Below are 16,181 nucleotides of genomic sequence, written 5' to 3'. Positions count from 1 at the left end.
ATATGGGGCGTGTCCTTCACCTCGAACATGGGGCATGTCTTTCACCTAGGACATGGGACATGCCCTCCACCTCGGACATGGAAAATTTCCTCCACTTCATACTTTGGGCATGTCCTCCATCTCAGACATGGGGAATGTCCTCCACCTCGGACATGGGCCATGTCCTCCACCTCTGACGTTGGTCATGTCCTCCATCTCGGACGTGGGACATGTCATCCACCTCGGACATGGGCCATGTCCTCCAACTCGGACAAGGGGCATTTCCTGCACCTAGCACACGGGGCATGTCCTTCACCTCGTACATGAGGCATGTCATCCACGGCTCCACCTTGGACATATGGCTTGTCCTCCACCTCAGACATGGCCCTTGTCCTCCGAAGGTGGGCCATATCCTCCACATCGGACATGGGCCACCACCTCAGACATTGGTCATGTTCTCCACCTCGGACATGGGCCATGTCCTCTACCTCGGACATGAGCCATGTCCTCCACCCTCAGAAATGGGACATGTCCTCCACCTCGGACATAGGCCATGTCCTCAACTATGGACATGGAGAATGTCCTCCACCTCGTACTTTGGGCATGTCCTCCACCTCGTACTTTGTTCATGTCTGCCATCTCGGACATGCGGCATGTCCTTCACCTCGGACATGGAGCATCATGTCCTTCATCTCGGACATGGGGCATGTCCTTCAACTCGGACATGGTGCATGTTCTTCACCTCGAACTTGGGGCATGTCCTTCACCTCGGATATGGGGCATGTCCTCTACCTCAGACATGGGTATCAAGGTGGTCTTTGAATTTTAATTTGATGTTACTAAAGTTTCTACCATTACTGTAAAATATGATCCGTGATCTTTCTCATTGATATTAGTCGATATATATACAATATACATGAATTGTTTTCCAAGCTAGCTAAACAAGCTCTCCCTTTATTTTGGGATGAGATTATACACCAAAATCTATTCCTAATTTGCTATGGTTGACTAATAATATAATTACAATAAATATATATCGGCTATTACTCCCCCGCAGTCGTAGCGATCGGTGGACGAATGCAAAGACTGGATCAAAAATCGTTGAACAATAATCTGGGAAGACCTTTCGTGAAAATATCTGCAATCTGATAGTGAGTTGAAATATGCAAGATTCGAACATGACCACGAGCCACTTTTTCCCTGACAAAATGAATATCCAACTCAATGTGTTTGGTGCATTGATGTTGAACCGGATTGCTCGCGAGGTAGATAGCACTCACATTATCACAGAATACCAGTGAGGCTTTAAAAACCGGAAGGTGTAACTCTAAAAGAAGATTACGTAGCCAGCAACATTCAACAACCACATTAGCAACTCCCCGATATTCAGCTTCGGAACTAGAGCGAGATAAAGTAGGTTGACATTTCGAGGACCAAGAGAGTAAGTTATCACCTAAATAAACACAATACCCTGATGTAGAACGACGTGTATCAGGACAACCACCCCAGTCAGCATCGGTGTATCCAACTAGATTGTGTGAGGTGGACTTCGAAATGTGTAATCCAAGGTCTGATGTACCTTGTATATACCGAATTATGCATTTCAAAGCAAGAAGATGATGCTCGCGAGGATCATGCATATGAAGGCATATTTGTTGAACTGCATAAGAAATGTCGGGTCGTGTAAAGGTTAAGTATTGTAAGGCACCGGCTAGACTTCTGTATTCGGAAGGATTAGAAATCGGTGGACTAGTTTTCGTGCCTAATTTACCAAGAGTATCAACAGGAGTACTAACAGCATTACAAGAGCGCATGACAGCTCGATTTATAATATCATGTGCGTATGCCTTCTGAGTGAGAAACAACCCGTGGTCATTACGGGTGACAGATATACCTAAAAAAGAACTCAAAGGCCCTAGGTCCTTCATAGCAAACTCATGAGAGAATAGTAGCATAAGACTGTTGCGCAACATATCAGAGGATGTGGTGAGGATAGTGTCATCAACATATAAAAGTAAATACGCGACTTCTTTACCACGATGATAAATAAACAAGGAATGATCACATTGACTATGCTTGAAACCTATAGTTGAAGCAAAATCCGCGAAACATTGGTACCAAGCTCGGGGTGCCTGTTTAAGACCATAAAGAGAAAGTTTCAACAAGCAAACGTGATTAGGACGATGTGGATCCCGAAAACCTGTTGGTTGGTACATATATACAGTCTCAAGTAAATTCCCATGAAGAAATGCGTTTTTCACATCAAGTTGATGAATGGGCCATGATTTGGAAGTTGCAATACTAAGCACGGTTCGTATAGTAGCTGGTTTTACTACCGGACTAAAAGTTTCAAAGCAATCAATACCAACTTATTGTGCATGACCGTCCCCTACAAGGCGTGCTTTGTACCGTTCAAAAGTGCCATCTGATTTTACCTTATGGCAAAAAATCCACATTGATCGTATCACCTGCATGTTAGATTTATGAGGGACTAAAACCCATGTATTATTATCAACTAAAGCCTTATATTCCTCTAACATAGCATGTTTCCAATTAGGGTCTGATAAAGCTTGAATGGGATTAGACGGAAGAGGAGAAATGGTTGTAGTAGTAGAGAGATTAAAAGGAGTTTTGGGTTTGAAAACACCGGTCATAGAACGAGTAACCATAGTCCGAGTAGGAATGATGGGAGATGGTTCGGTTTGACCAGGAGGATTGGAGGATGTAGTTTGGGATGGCGATATTTGAACAGAAGAAGTAGGAGCCTGATTGAGTATCGGCTCATTAAAGGTAGACGGTGGTGAGCCTGAGTTAGGCCCAAATAGAGGAGGTGAAGGCCCAGTAGGAGAGTGAGGTGGAGTGGTAGGTGTCGAAGTTTGGGCAGTGGGATGTGATGTTTGCGAGTTAAGCCTAGGAGTCATAGGAGGTTGAGTAGAGGTATTTTGATCAGGAGAGTAAAATAATGGATTAAGAGGCTCGTGTAAGAATTTGTAGGTGTCTTGGGAGATTTTATGAGTTTTGGAGAAAGGAAATTGAGATTCATCGAAGGTAACGTGGCGAGAGATAATTATTTTGTTGTTCGAGAGGTCGTAGCATTTGTAACCACGATGATTTTGTGGATAACCAAGGAATACACATGGAAGAGATCGAGGTTGAAGTTTGTTTCGTGAGGTGGCGGGAATAAGAGGATAACGCAAGCATCCAAAGATACGCAAGTGTTGATATGTAGGTGTGCGATGATATAGTATTTGAGTGGGGGAGAAGTTGTCAAGACTTTTATTTGGAAGAATATTAAGTAAGTAAGTAGCCATGGAGAGAGCATGATGCCAAAATTGAGCAGGGACATGAGAATGTGCGAGTAGGGTTCGAATGATATTATTGATAGCTCGGATTTTACGTTCTTCCTTTCCATTTTGGGAGGAAGTATATGGATACGAGAAACGAAAAGACATGCCATTTTGCGTGCAGAAAGTATGAAATAAGGAGTTGTTGTATTCAGTGCCATTATCACATTGAAACTTCTTAATTGATTTTTGAAATTGTGTACGGATGTATGTGTGGAAAGACTTAAAGATAGGGTATACTTGATTTTTCTGTCCAAGGGGAAATGTCCATAAATAGTTACTAAAATTATCTAGCAAAACAAGGTAGAACTTATGACCTTGATTACTAAGAACAGGGGAAGTCCACAAATCACTATGAATTATATCATATGGTGCATATGTATTAGAAGAAGAAGGATAAAACGGTAATTTTGTTTGTTTGCCAAAAACACATGATTGACAAACTTTATTACTAATAGTTGAATTACAAGAGATGTAATTTTTATTTTTTAATGAATGTAAAATACGATCGCCTGGATGACCAAGGCGTTTGTGCCATAAATCTGATGAAGCAAGAAAAGCAGATGGAAGATGTTGATGAAGTCTTGAAAGGTGAAGAGGGTAGAGATCACCAGAGCTGTTACATCGCATGATTGGGGTCCCCTGTGGAAAATCCTTCACAGTAAAACCAAAAGGATCAAAATCAAGAGATATATTATTTTCAGTAGTAAGTCGACGAACAGATATAAGGTTTTTAACTAATTGAGGTGCATGAAGAACATGAGATAAATAAAGTGGACGATTGATAGAGGGAAAAGAGGTGTGGCCATACCCTTGGATTGGAATGCTATTACCATTACCATCAATTATTTTACGAGGAAGACTTAGTTGAGAATAAGACATGAGTTTACCTGCGGAACCTGTCATGTGAGAGGTAGCTCCAGTATCCATGTACCAGTTATCATCAGGAGGATGGAGACTCATGGTATACATAACGGACTCAATGTCTGTAGGTGTAGGAGAAGACACTGACTGAGCATATGAAGAAGATGGACGTGGACCTGCACCAAGTATTCCAGGTTGGGCCGAGTAATAATTGGGCCGTTAATTAGGAACTGAAGGGTATGGGACTGGTGGGGGGTCCACTTTAAATTTTGCTTCCATACCCATGATCCATATGGCCCATTAGAATGTCCAGCCCACTGACCATTTGACCCATGATAAGACCCAAAAGAATTACGCCCTCTTCCTCTGTTTGAGAAACCCCGACCACGTGAATTTCCCCTTTGATTATTACGGCCACCACGATAAAAATTGGAACTGCCATAACCACGATTACCACCAGAACCTGGATTATTGTAATTAGAATTATTAGAATTACGATTACCTCCGCCAGAATTATTCGTTGATGGTGTAGACGTGGCTGTGACCAGAAGAGCCGAATCAGTTGACACAGATGAAGATGAATTGGCAGTCTGCTTTTGTTTGCGTGATTCTTCAAGAATTAGGGCTGATCGTGCAGCATAGAAGGACGGAAGAGGGACCGTTTGTGCGAGTTGAGAGCCGATTGTATCATAATTATCATTGAGTCCCGAAATCAATTGTAAGACGATGCTGTTTTCTTCAAGTGCAGGTGTAACCGTTGCTAGTTGATCGGAGATAAGCTTGACTTCCTGGCAATAAGCTGAGATATTTGGAAAATCATCAAGGCGGATATTGGTAAATTTGTGTTGTAGATGAATGGCTCGTGAATTTTTTTGTCTTGAAAAATATTTTTAATTCGATCCCAAGCGTCTTTAGCTGTTGATCCAGGCTTCATGATTGTATTTAGCAGGCCAAGTGAAATAGTGCCATAAATCCGTTGCAACACTATTGCATCTAGACGATCCCAAGATTCGGATGGATTGGTGGTTGATTGCGTATCAGTGGTGGTAGAGGAGGAAGAGGAGTCGGCTGGAGTGACAATATGATCGAGAACTTGGTATGCTCGACAATGGATTTGGAAAAGCTCTGCCCAAGATCCATATTGGCTTGTGTCGAGATCAAGAGTGATTGATATAGCAGTTTTGATGTTATGAACTGTGATAGCAGGGTGGAACTTGCCTGTTTCGGCCATGGGATTGATAGCAGGAAGAAAGAAGTCGTGAAAAGAAGAAATTTTTAGAGAAATTGGATCGATGTATTGGCTGATACCATGTAAAATATGATCCGTGATCTTTCTCATTGATATTAGTCGATATATATACAATATACATGAATTGTTTTCCAAGCTAGCTAAACAAGCTCTCCCTTTATTTTGGGATGAGATTATACACCACAATCTATTCCTAATTTGCTATGGTTGACTAATAATATAATTACAATAAATATATATCGGCTATTAATTACATTTGGTGGATTCACTCATGGTGTTACTTAGCAACGTAGCGTACGGAAATTTAGCCAAGTACGGGATCAAAAGGCCGAAAGAAGGCCCGATTTTAATCAAAATAAGAGATGGTAAGTACCCTATAATCAATGCCGGAACGGTAAGATCAAGTCTAACGAAATACAGGTTCAGATTTTACGATATTAATGATTACTTGTAACTACCTTAAAACTCAAGTATTGATGATTATAAAATGTATATAGGTTTTGTCCTAGTTAAGAAGCATAAAAGACAAAGGAAATGAAGTTGTATTTGAGGATGGAAAATGTTATCAGTTTGATGTTATCCTTTTTGCTACTCGATTTAAAAGATCAACTCATTCATGGCTTGAGGTAATGTTTTCTCTTTGGGGGCTTCCTATGTCTCTATATATTACTAAATATTTACAACTTCTACTTTTATAAACTGTCTTCATTCAAGAGAGTGTAGATTAAAGTTGTAATATAACGATATTTACTTATAATATATTGGATACACAAATGTAATATTTTATATATTAAATGATGCAGGGTTGTGATAGTCTATTAAACAGAGATGGGTATCCGGGTTGTGATAGTCTATTAAACAGAGATGGGTATCCAAAACAAATGTATCCGAACCAATGGAAAGGAGAAAATGGGCTTTATTGTGTTGGGCTTGCAAGGAGAGGTTTAGTTACAGTTGCCATGGAGGCCCAAAATATAGCCCATCACATTTTCAACGTTATTAATACAAAATACCTTCACTTCACCTTGTCTAATTTATAAAAGCATAATAATAGCATTTGGGTTATTAGTTAAGTATGGTTTGTTAAGATTTGTGATGTTTTTGTATAAGATATATATTTATTAACTCTTATTTTTGTGATTATATGTACTAGTGATGTTTTTGCTATTTTTTGGAATGTATCGTACTCGAAATCGGGCTCATAATTAGTTTATGTTATATGTTTATACTTATTTCCGGCTAGCAGTCACAAGTATAGCTACAGTGTTACGTACAACAGTGTGCGTTGTTGATTGACTTATCGCTCTCGGGATGAAACCCCTGCAAACCCGGATCACTGTATAGAAACTGTGGAGTCGCTTAAGTCGTCCACCGGATCCAACTGCGAGTTGGTCTGTTTACCGTGTTGCTGCTATGCTTTTGAATTCTAGAGAGATAAAGTATTGTGTGTGAGAGAAAGTTTTCAGTCACTTGCCCCTGTCAAGTATTGACCCTAATGTCCTATATATAGGCATTAGGGCTCCGTAAAAGATGAAGACACGTGTCAAGTTATCATTGATAAATGAAGTTAACCGACTTAGTCCAGCCATGCTGATGTGGCATGCGTGCTGCTCATGCGCTTTGTTCTTCAAATATAAAAGGCTTATGCACTAAAGGCGGCCGAAGGGCTTACGCTGCACGCTGAGCGGCCTTTACTATTTTAAATAACTATTCCCATGACGGATAACGCTAACTGGTTATATTGAAAATCTTACCTTCCGAACATACTTTTCCCTTCCTGACAGATTGTCTACCCTTCGCCATGTGTGCAGACCATAGGGAGCACCATTATTATACAACATTTTAGTAAAAACAAAAGCTTTGTGCAAATTTATGTGGAAATAGGGATCGTATAAGTATATTGTGCGCAGAGTAAGATGAAACGAACCAAATTTGAAGACAGTTGCGCATAGTAAGCAGTGACGAGGTTTGAACAAAATGGTTGGGGATTAGAATTGTCTAACGCGTAAATTGTTCTTTATATTAAAAAAATATGCATATATATTTTTAGTCTCAACATTGATAATATTTGTAATGATATTGCTTATTTTTCACACGTTTTATACATATGTTTCTATTCGACGACAATATTAATTCTAATGGTACATTATTTTAGTCAATTTCTAGAACCTAGAAAACTTATATAGTTTGAAACTTATTTTATGTGCATAATGGCTGATAGATACGAAAAGACAAGGTAAATTGTTGACAAATACAAATCATGCGAGCATTCACCATTTTGATCGTATTTTCTTAATACGGACCTCGATTTAATTATTTTAAACTCTCAAACGTCCATAATTCTAAAGGCTACAATACATTGTTTACTCAAAATTTTTGGGGGTCATAGCCCATCCTATACATAAAAAATCTTCGCCCATGATAATGAGATGAAATGAACCAAATCTTAGGCCAATCGCCTCGACGATTGTCATTTCTTTGGTTTTATTTTGTTAAAGTTTGAGATCTTAAGATATTATTTTATTTTATTTTTTTAATTTTTTACCTTTTTGTCTCTGTTATTAACATATGGAAAATGACTATGGTAGTTGTTCGGTTGAGTACACGGTTAAGTTTAGTTTATTACAAGTTTAAAACGGTGGTCCGCCTGGTTGAAATTATCTTTATCACATAGTTAGTGTTACAGTATTTATCATGGACCACTTGCAGTTTTGTATTGTAATAAAATGAACCAAATTTTGGAGTGTGTATGTAAACAAACTTACCAACTTAACCTTTATCAAACTAGAATGGCAACAAATACTTAAACATGCAATAAGATTACTAGTTCTTGTTGTGCTCATTCCTCTTTAATTATCTTCATCTGGTACACTAAATTTGATGCTTTTGGTAGATGTAAATCCACCATCCACAACAAGGTTATGCCCGTTAACATACTTAGCGTCATCCGAAGCCAGATAAACCGCCGCATTTGCCACATCAGCAGCCTCACAGTAAGTCCCCTTAAACTCCCCTGCATTATGCATCATTTTCACAATTTCCTTATCATCAAGATTTGGAAAATATCCTTTCATTTCATCCATTACAAATGAAGTAGGAATCGCGAATGGTGATATACAATTAATCCTAATACCATGTTGACATAATTCGGATGCTAATGACTTCACAATCCCAATAACCGAAAATTTTGATATCGAATATGTATGTTGTGCTAACCCTCCTAGTATACCAGTCACACTAGCCGTACACAATATGGACCCACTTTTACGAGGAACCATTACTCGCGATGCATGCTTGATTCCTGCAAGGACACCTCGTACATTGACCGACATGACCCTGTCGAACATGTCAAGGTCTAGATCGACTATTGACAATGGTGTTCGACAAGGTACCCCTGCGTTATTGTACATGATATCAAGTTTTCCATATTTGGAAATTGTGAAATGAACTGCATTGGCAATATCAGTCTCTTTTGTGACGTTGCAAGATATGAATGAAGCGTTTGGGCCGAGTTGCATGGCTGTGTTGAGGCCGAGCTGATAGTGGATGTCGGCTATGACCACCTTAGCACCGTGGTTGATGAATTTTGTTGCTGTTTCTTTGCCAATTCCAGTTGCAGCTCCAGTGATCAATGCTACTTTGCCTTCTAGTTTGCTATATGTTCAATAAGTCAGAGAGTATTCAAGGTTCAAGAAATCTAATATTTGAATATGCATATACATACAGTATCACTGTAATATATATATATATATATATATATATATATATATATATATATATATATATATATATATATATATGGTCATCATCGAGAGGGTTGCACTTTTTTGAAGGACGTGTGAGGAAGTAATTTCTTTTGTTTTTTTTTTTTTTAATTTTTTTTCCCAACACCAAGATCACATGAAAATATGAACATTTAAAAAAGAAACTTTGTGATGAATGTTATTATTTTGACGGAAAAACGCTCGAAGAAATAAATGATAACATGCATTATGAGTAATGTTTTAATTAGAGGATTTTTTTTTTTTTTTTTTTTTTTTTTTTTATTTAGCCCGATTTAGAGTTTAGGGTTTAGCGTTTTGGGTTTAATCCCTAAACTCTAAATCGATCGTGTTAAAAATTCAATCTAAACCCTAATTTCTAAACCCTAACCATAATTTCTAAACCCTAATTTTCAAACACTAATTTCTAAACCCTAATTTCTAACCCCTTAATATAAACCTTTAATTAAAACATCACATATGATGCATGTTATCATTTATTTTTTTGAGCGTTTTTCCGCCAAAATAATAACATTTATTACAAAATGTCTTTTTTAAATGTTTATATTTTCATGTGATCTTAATGTTGGAAAAAAAATCGAAAAAAACGAAAAAAATTACTTCTTACAAAAAAGTGCTTCCCTCTTCATTAAAACACTATATATATATATATATATATATATATATATATATATATATATATATATATATATATATATATATATATATATATATATATATATATATATATATATATATAGGCAGGCTCAAACAAGAACCACAAAAAGAATGAGAACTGCGAGAACTTTTTAATTTCATAATTTTCATACATTTAAATGCAACAAATTACATGCAAATGTTACTTAATACTCACATCATTAACAAACATATGTTCATTACTATAAATTACATGGTAAATTGTTAATTATATGAAATGTTCACTTGGATCACAAACAAATATGCACATGTGAAGGAGAAACTGTATATTTGATTATATAGGTAAAATATAAGTTTTTTTCAAACTTATTTATTTTCATTCTAACTCTCCATCAATATTTGTGGGTGATTCAACTTATTCACATGTGAAAATTCTTGTAATTTAATAGTTCTCGCAGTTCTCGTCATTTTTTAAATTTTTATTTGAACTTATGACTATATATATATATATATATATATATAAAGGTTTAGAATTTTTTAAATTTTTATTCTATATATATATATATATATATATATATATATATATATATATATATATATATATATATATGACCCTGGGAGAAACAAAAAATAAAAAAGGAAGATAGAGAAACAACGTGATGTATGATAATTAAACGTGATGTATGATAATTAGCATTCATCATATATGTGCGAGGAATGATAGTTCTTGTGACTGATAATGATATTACACATTTATATCTCATATTCTCCTTTTTTTACCTCCCCGAGATTACTCCGGTATATATATATATATATATATATATATATATATATAATAATAATTTTGTTTGTTGCCAAAAGTTAAATATACTAAATAAAAGTAATGTATTTAGGTGACATGCTTTTGAAACAATAGAAGACGAAAAAAAAAGTTTGATGTGTATATTTTATGAGTAGTTTTAGTGATGTATGAATAATTTTAATGGTATACAAATCATTATCTTTTTATATAGTTGTGTGATATTATTTTATATAAAAACCTGCTATTATAAATAGAAGGTGATCCTCTCATATCATTTTTTGATCTATGTACACTTAATTACCTATTTTACCCTTAATTATACTTATAATAATAATATAAGTTCAATTCTTTAGATTAATCTAGAAACATAACTGTAAATTTATGAGACAAAAGTATACATGAATCAAAAAGTAGTGTGTGAGGATCACCTTTCATTATAAATAGATACATGGAATAAATAAATATAAATAATCAATTAAAAAGATGATGGTATATAATAAAGAAATATGTTAGATTTAAATCCACCAAGAGGGCATTGTGTTTGTGTGAAAGAATCTTTAGTTGAAATAATTGAAATCTCTTTAGGTCACAAGTGGTTTACTGTCTACTAACATGTTTGGGTCTGTCATGCACTGACCCCATGCACTCCCATGGCCCAATATAATTTCTTTACTTATAACTGTACATTTTCAACTATTTAATTTTAAACAAAATATTGACAAAATTATACGAATAGTTCTTGTGATTTGCTCGAAAATATACGGATAGTTTAAACTTGATTTTTTCAACTAAATAATCCATAATCCATAATGGACTTATTTCACGGATAATCCAATTTTCCGTCTTCCGTTAACTTTCTCCGTTAACTCATGGCTTGTGTCTAACACATGAAAGTAAAATAGTCATTTTATCATCATCATTTTCCCTTTTTCATCTATCTTTCTTTTTTTACCACTAAACTTCATCCACAAATCTAAAATTCATTCTCTATCAATGGACCCCTAAATTTTGTCATCATTCACCAACCTTTTATCAAGAACACCTTGATACTTTTAAAAATCAAAGCAAGAGCTTGCTAAACATTCAAAATTAAAGCAAAAACATTCAATACAATATCTGTATACTTCTATTCAAAATCGAAGCTAAACCTTCAATTTAAGAAAAACAAGAAATTACTTGAGTACTTACAATTCAAATATGGTAGTTTATTAAGACAAAACTAAATACAAATTTACTATAAATTTATTAAGTGGCCAAAGTCATAATACAGTATAACTCAAATTCAAAAACACATACCATCCATGGTGACCAAACTCATAATCATTATCATCTATTCAAAACCCACCATTATTAAATAACCTCTCATCTATAGTATCAAATAAATCTTTATAATGATGATATCATAAATAAAGATTATTCAAGTTTAAAAATATTAACATGTTAATTGTATAATATATAAATCATTATGTACAACCTTCTTATAAAACACCCTAAGGTTGTGTACCCTCATGTACAACCTTATGGTAAAACACCCTCATGACCATATGTACAATATTTGAAGCCTTATGTACAACTTTATGATAAAACACCTAAGGATGTCAAAAAGACCCGTACCCGATGGGTAAACCCGAAACCCGACACTTTTGGACCGGGTTCGGGTCCGGGTATTCGGGTCTTGGGCCGGGTAGGGGATGGTTTTAATTTTTTTTCGGGTTCGGATACGGGGATGAATTTAGATACAGACCCGCATACTCGACCGGTATACTCGGATCAAATTCTCGTATACCTTACCCGAAGGAGATTTCAATTTCCTTGATAACTATAATAGAATTTAATAATGATAATATAGGCTCCAATGTGGTATTGTATTATTATTCTATATTTATATATATTTATCTTAGATTTAGAACTCAATGTAATATCATTATTGAAACATAAACTGAAATAAGTGATTGATGAATGATAATGGCTAATAACGGGGATATTCGATACCCACAAAAAAATCCGATAACCCTAGAGTTAGTAAGTATATGGGGATCCCCGTTTACCCGTGGAGAAACCCGATAACCCGACTGTTAGTAAGTAACGGGTACCCGACGGATATGGGACTGGATTTGGAACATGGTTTCCTAACTGGATTCGGGTCTGGGATTACCTAAACCCGGCCCAAACCCGACCCGATTCCATCCCTAAAAACACCTCCATGACCATGTACACAAACATTAAAACAAATTATACAATGTTTTACAAAACACCACATGAACACATGTACAAACTATGAAACATATTGTACAACCTTCATATAATAGTTGTATTTTAATTTTTTTCTAAAAAGTCAAGAGGTATTTGTTATTATTAATAATTATTATTAAAAATATAAATAATCAATTTTTAAACAAACTTTATTATTATTTATTATAATAATAATAATAATTATTATTATTATATTATTATTAATTATTATTCAAATATGTGTTCTCTTTAAGATTAATTACGTTACATATGTAAATGAAATACATGTCTCAATAAAAGATTGTAATATATGCTTTTTATGATAAGAAAAATAGTAATTGTGATGAAAATTGAAAGAGGATGGTGAAAGAATAAATGTTGTTCATTTATTATGACCAAGTTGAGTACATCAATATGTTTGTAAAAATAATGAAAAGTCTCTTAGTCGGAATCCGTGATTCTACAGGTCATTAAACTAAATGACTATAGCATTTACATTCACTTAATACATAAAACATATCATTAAACTGTTTCGTTTAAATAACCCTGTGGTTCCACGCGTCATTTCACTAGTTGTTACCATTTGGTTACCAACGGCGGAGGTGACATAAATTCAACAGTAGCGGAGGTGGTGGTTTCCGACGAAACTAGTGGCAGAGATGGTGGTTTTCGCCGAAACCAGTGCCGAAACCCCAACACCCTTCAAAATCACATATGAAATTTCGAGATGTTGCCGGAATCCACCACCACCGCCATCACATAGCTAGTTTTCGTAACTGTCGGTTGGTTGTCATCAATTGGTGACCTTCGATTGGTGGTCGTCACTGATTCCGGCTATCAAACAGCCACGGCCGTTGTTGACTACGGCCAGATCGAAGCTTTCTTTTGGTTCTAGGATTTTTTTCTAGATTCCAGATCGAAAGGTCGTTCAATTGATTACAAAAACAGATTTCATATATGTACTCTATTTTATGATCTAGCAGTTCAGTTATAGATGTTCGATTTTTAAATCCGGCGAATTTCATATCTGGATTTATAAAATCTGCTTGATGAATGAATGTAATGATATGGATGGATCTCTCATTTTAATTTAACAAAAAGAATGAAGAAGAAAAAAGGATTTATTAAATGACTGTTTTACCCTCATATGGTTGATACATGCCATGACTTAACAGAGAAAGTTAACGGTTAACGGAAAGTTAGACTATTCATGGAATAAGTTCATAGACTATTTAGTTGAAAAAATCAAGTTTAAACTATGTGTGTGTTTTTCAGCAAAACCACAAAGACTATCACTGTAATTTCCTCTAAAATTTTACACCACAAATATCAAATACTACAAAAACTTAACTGTCTGTATGCCTAAAATTATGCTCTATAAACTAAAGCTAGCTTCAAAAAATACAACTTGCTATATATTTTAGGGATAAATGTGGATGTTGCTGAGAGCATAAATGCATCGTGGTGTTGTCCAATTAAGAGCAATAAACTATTATATATTGTTTTTTTCTTTTTTGCTAAAATAACGAATATTATAAAACAAAGGTTATTTAATCAGCTTTTTAAAAATATACATAATATATCTATCAAAATTATGTCATCACTCATATTATAAAATTATGTCAAAATTATGTATATCTATCAAAATTATGTCATCACTCATATTATAAAACTGAATTGAATTATATATGATAAACAAACCTTGAAGTTTGAGAAGAAAACCTCCCAATCTGGAAACTTGAAACCACCACACCTCTTGAAATGGAGATGCTTTATGATATTATAAAAAAAAATCAATAACATACCCAATATAAGTATTTGTGTATTTGTATTTATCTACAGTATAATATACTCCGTATAATTTATATTTATATAGTAGGAATTGGAAGAACTTACTAACCAAGTGGATCTGATAGTTCTTAGCATCCTATATATATGAGAGAAAGAAATATATTCAAGCTTAGAATGGTAAAGCTAGCTTGATCTATGTGTGTGTGTCTACATATAGATATGTGTGTATATATGTGAGTTAATGGATGATGCTCACATGGGATATATATATATATATATATATATATATATATATATATATATATATATATATATATATATATATATATATATATATATATATATATATATATATATGGCATATTGGCATCATGTGCAAGGTTGCAAAATTCGCTATTCGGGGATTAATCGGTCGGGACTTTGGAAGGATTAATCGGCAATTCGGAGATTAATCGGATTGTACTTTATACATTTAAATATTATATTTTAAAAATTATATGTGTAACTATAGAAAAAAACCATAAATATAAAGATAATTTTTAACATAATTGTCTAAAATTATTCATTTTGCTTCAAAACTATAAAATTTTAGTTTAAATTCATGTTAAAATGTTAACCATTTTTTACTTTAACTGACTTTGATTACCAAATTCGATTTTGATTCATCAATTGACGTTGACTGTTTAATTAAACGAATTTTTGAAAATCGGAATGGAATGCTACTAAAAATGATTAATCGGAGATTAATCGGCGAGTAAACGGATTTTTTACAACAGTGATCATGTGTCTAGGATACACACATAATGGAGTTGGTTTCTTCAAAATAATTCATATAATAATAATAATAATAATAATAATAATTATATTATACATATATTCATTTGGAAAACACAACAAGACAAAAAAAAGAACTATTCATTTGAAACTTAAATGTAATTTCTTCAACTACAACCCTCCATCTTTACATATATATTCAATAGGAAAAAAAAAGTTGTTGTGCCATTTTTACTTCCTCTTTGATAGCGACGTTTTTTAGTAGATAAATAAAATTAGATGTACTATAATTACACAAATACATAGGTGGCTAGGTGGCTTAGTGGTGTTTATTATATCTCGAGGGGTGCAAGTTCGATACTTGCATTGGACTCCTCTACCACTATTTTTTTTCTTTTTACTTTTCTACCATTACCCCCTTCATTTTCTTTGATATTTTAAAATGTCACCCTCCATTATTTTTATTTTCAAGTAAATCCTCACATTCTCCTACCTCATTTAATTTTGTTAATATAAACCCCTCTTACTTCTTTATTTTTTTATTTCTTTTCTTAACTTCTTTTACAATATTTCTTTTACTACTTTTCCTTTATTCTTCTTTTAAAACTTTTTAAAATTTATCTCATATTTTCTCAATGCTTTTACATTTTTTTTTTATAAAACTTTTAACTCACCCTTTCTTTATAAGATAACCATTTTTATAAAAAAAAAAATCACCTTTATAAATA

At 34.2% G+C, this 16,181-nt stretch overlaps 2 protein-coding genes across 2 annotated transcripts; one reads left to right on the top strand and one right to left on the bottom strand.

Annotated features, from left to right (window-relative positions):
• The first annotated feature begins 5,707 nt into the window (after nucleotides 1–5,707).
• Nucleotides 5,708–6,476, top strand: LOC139902623 (probable indole-3-pyruvate monooxygenase YUCCA10). The gene is made up of 3 exons (XM_071885231.1): nucleotides 5,708–5,830; nucleotides 5,946–6,062; nucleotides 6,240–6,476. Exons 1-3 carry the CDS (start codon nucleotides 5,708–5,710, stop codon nucleotides 6,474–6,476), a joined length of 477 nt encoding a protein of 158 aa, XP_071741332.1.
• A 1,513-nt stretch (nucleotides 6,477–7,989) lies between these two features.
• On the bottom strand, nucleotides 7,990–14,927 carry LOC139899352 (short-chain dehydrogenase reductase 3a-like). The gene is made up of 3 exons (XM_071882191.1): nucleotides 14,789–14,927; nucleotides 14,590–14,658; nucleotides 7,990–9,090 (listed from the first exon to the last, which is right to left on the bottom strand). The coding sequence occupies exons 1-3, from the start codon at nucleotides 14,812–14,814 to the stop codon at nucleotides 8,286–8,288; spliced, it is 900 nt and encodes a 299-aa protein (XP_071738292.1). The 5' UTR covers nucleotides 14,815–14,927; the 3' UTR covers nucleotides 7,990–8,285.
• Between the last annotated feature and the right edge of the window lie 1,254 nt (nucleotides 14,928–16,181).

This window comes from Rutidosis leptorrhynchoides, chromosome 3 (genome assembly GCF_046630445.1).
Source record: "Rutidosis leptorrhynchoides isolate AG116_Rl617_1_P2 chromosome 3, CSIRO_AGI_Rlap_v1, whole genome shotgun sequence".
NCBI classification, from domain to species: Eukaryota; Viridiplantae; Streptophyta; class Magnoliopsida; order Asterales; family Asteraceae; genus Rutidosis; species Rutidosis leptorrhynchoides.
This window is presented reverse-complemented; position numbering and strand designations above follow the sequence as displayed.

Bases quoted from the DNA above. Each gene is read 5' to 3' on its own strand.
- LOC139902623 (XM_071885231.1), top strand. From the start codon at position 5,708: ATGGTGTTACTTAGCAACGTAGCGTACGGAAATTTAGCCAAGTACGGG. The intron at 5,831-5,945 runs GTAAGATCAAGT...GTTTTGTCCTAG, and splicing joins CTATAATCAATGCCGGAACG to TTAAGAAGCATAAAAGACAA. The intron at 6,063-6,239 runs GTAATGTTTTCT...TAAATGATGCAG, and splicing joins CAACTCATTCATGGCTTGAG to GGTTGTGATAGTCTATTAAA.
- LOC139899352 (XM_071882191.1), bottom strand. From the start codon at position 14,814: ATGCTAAGAACTATCAGATCCACTTG. The intron at 14,659-14,788 runs GTTAGTAAGTTC...AATATCATAAAG, and splicing joins AGAACTATCAGATCCACTTG to CATCTCCATTTCAAGAGGTG. The intron at 9,091-14,589 runs GTTTGTTTATCA...TTGAACATATAG, and splicing joins TTTTCTTCTCAAACTTCAAG to CAAACTAGAAGGCAAAGTAG.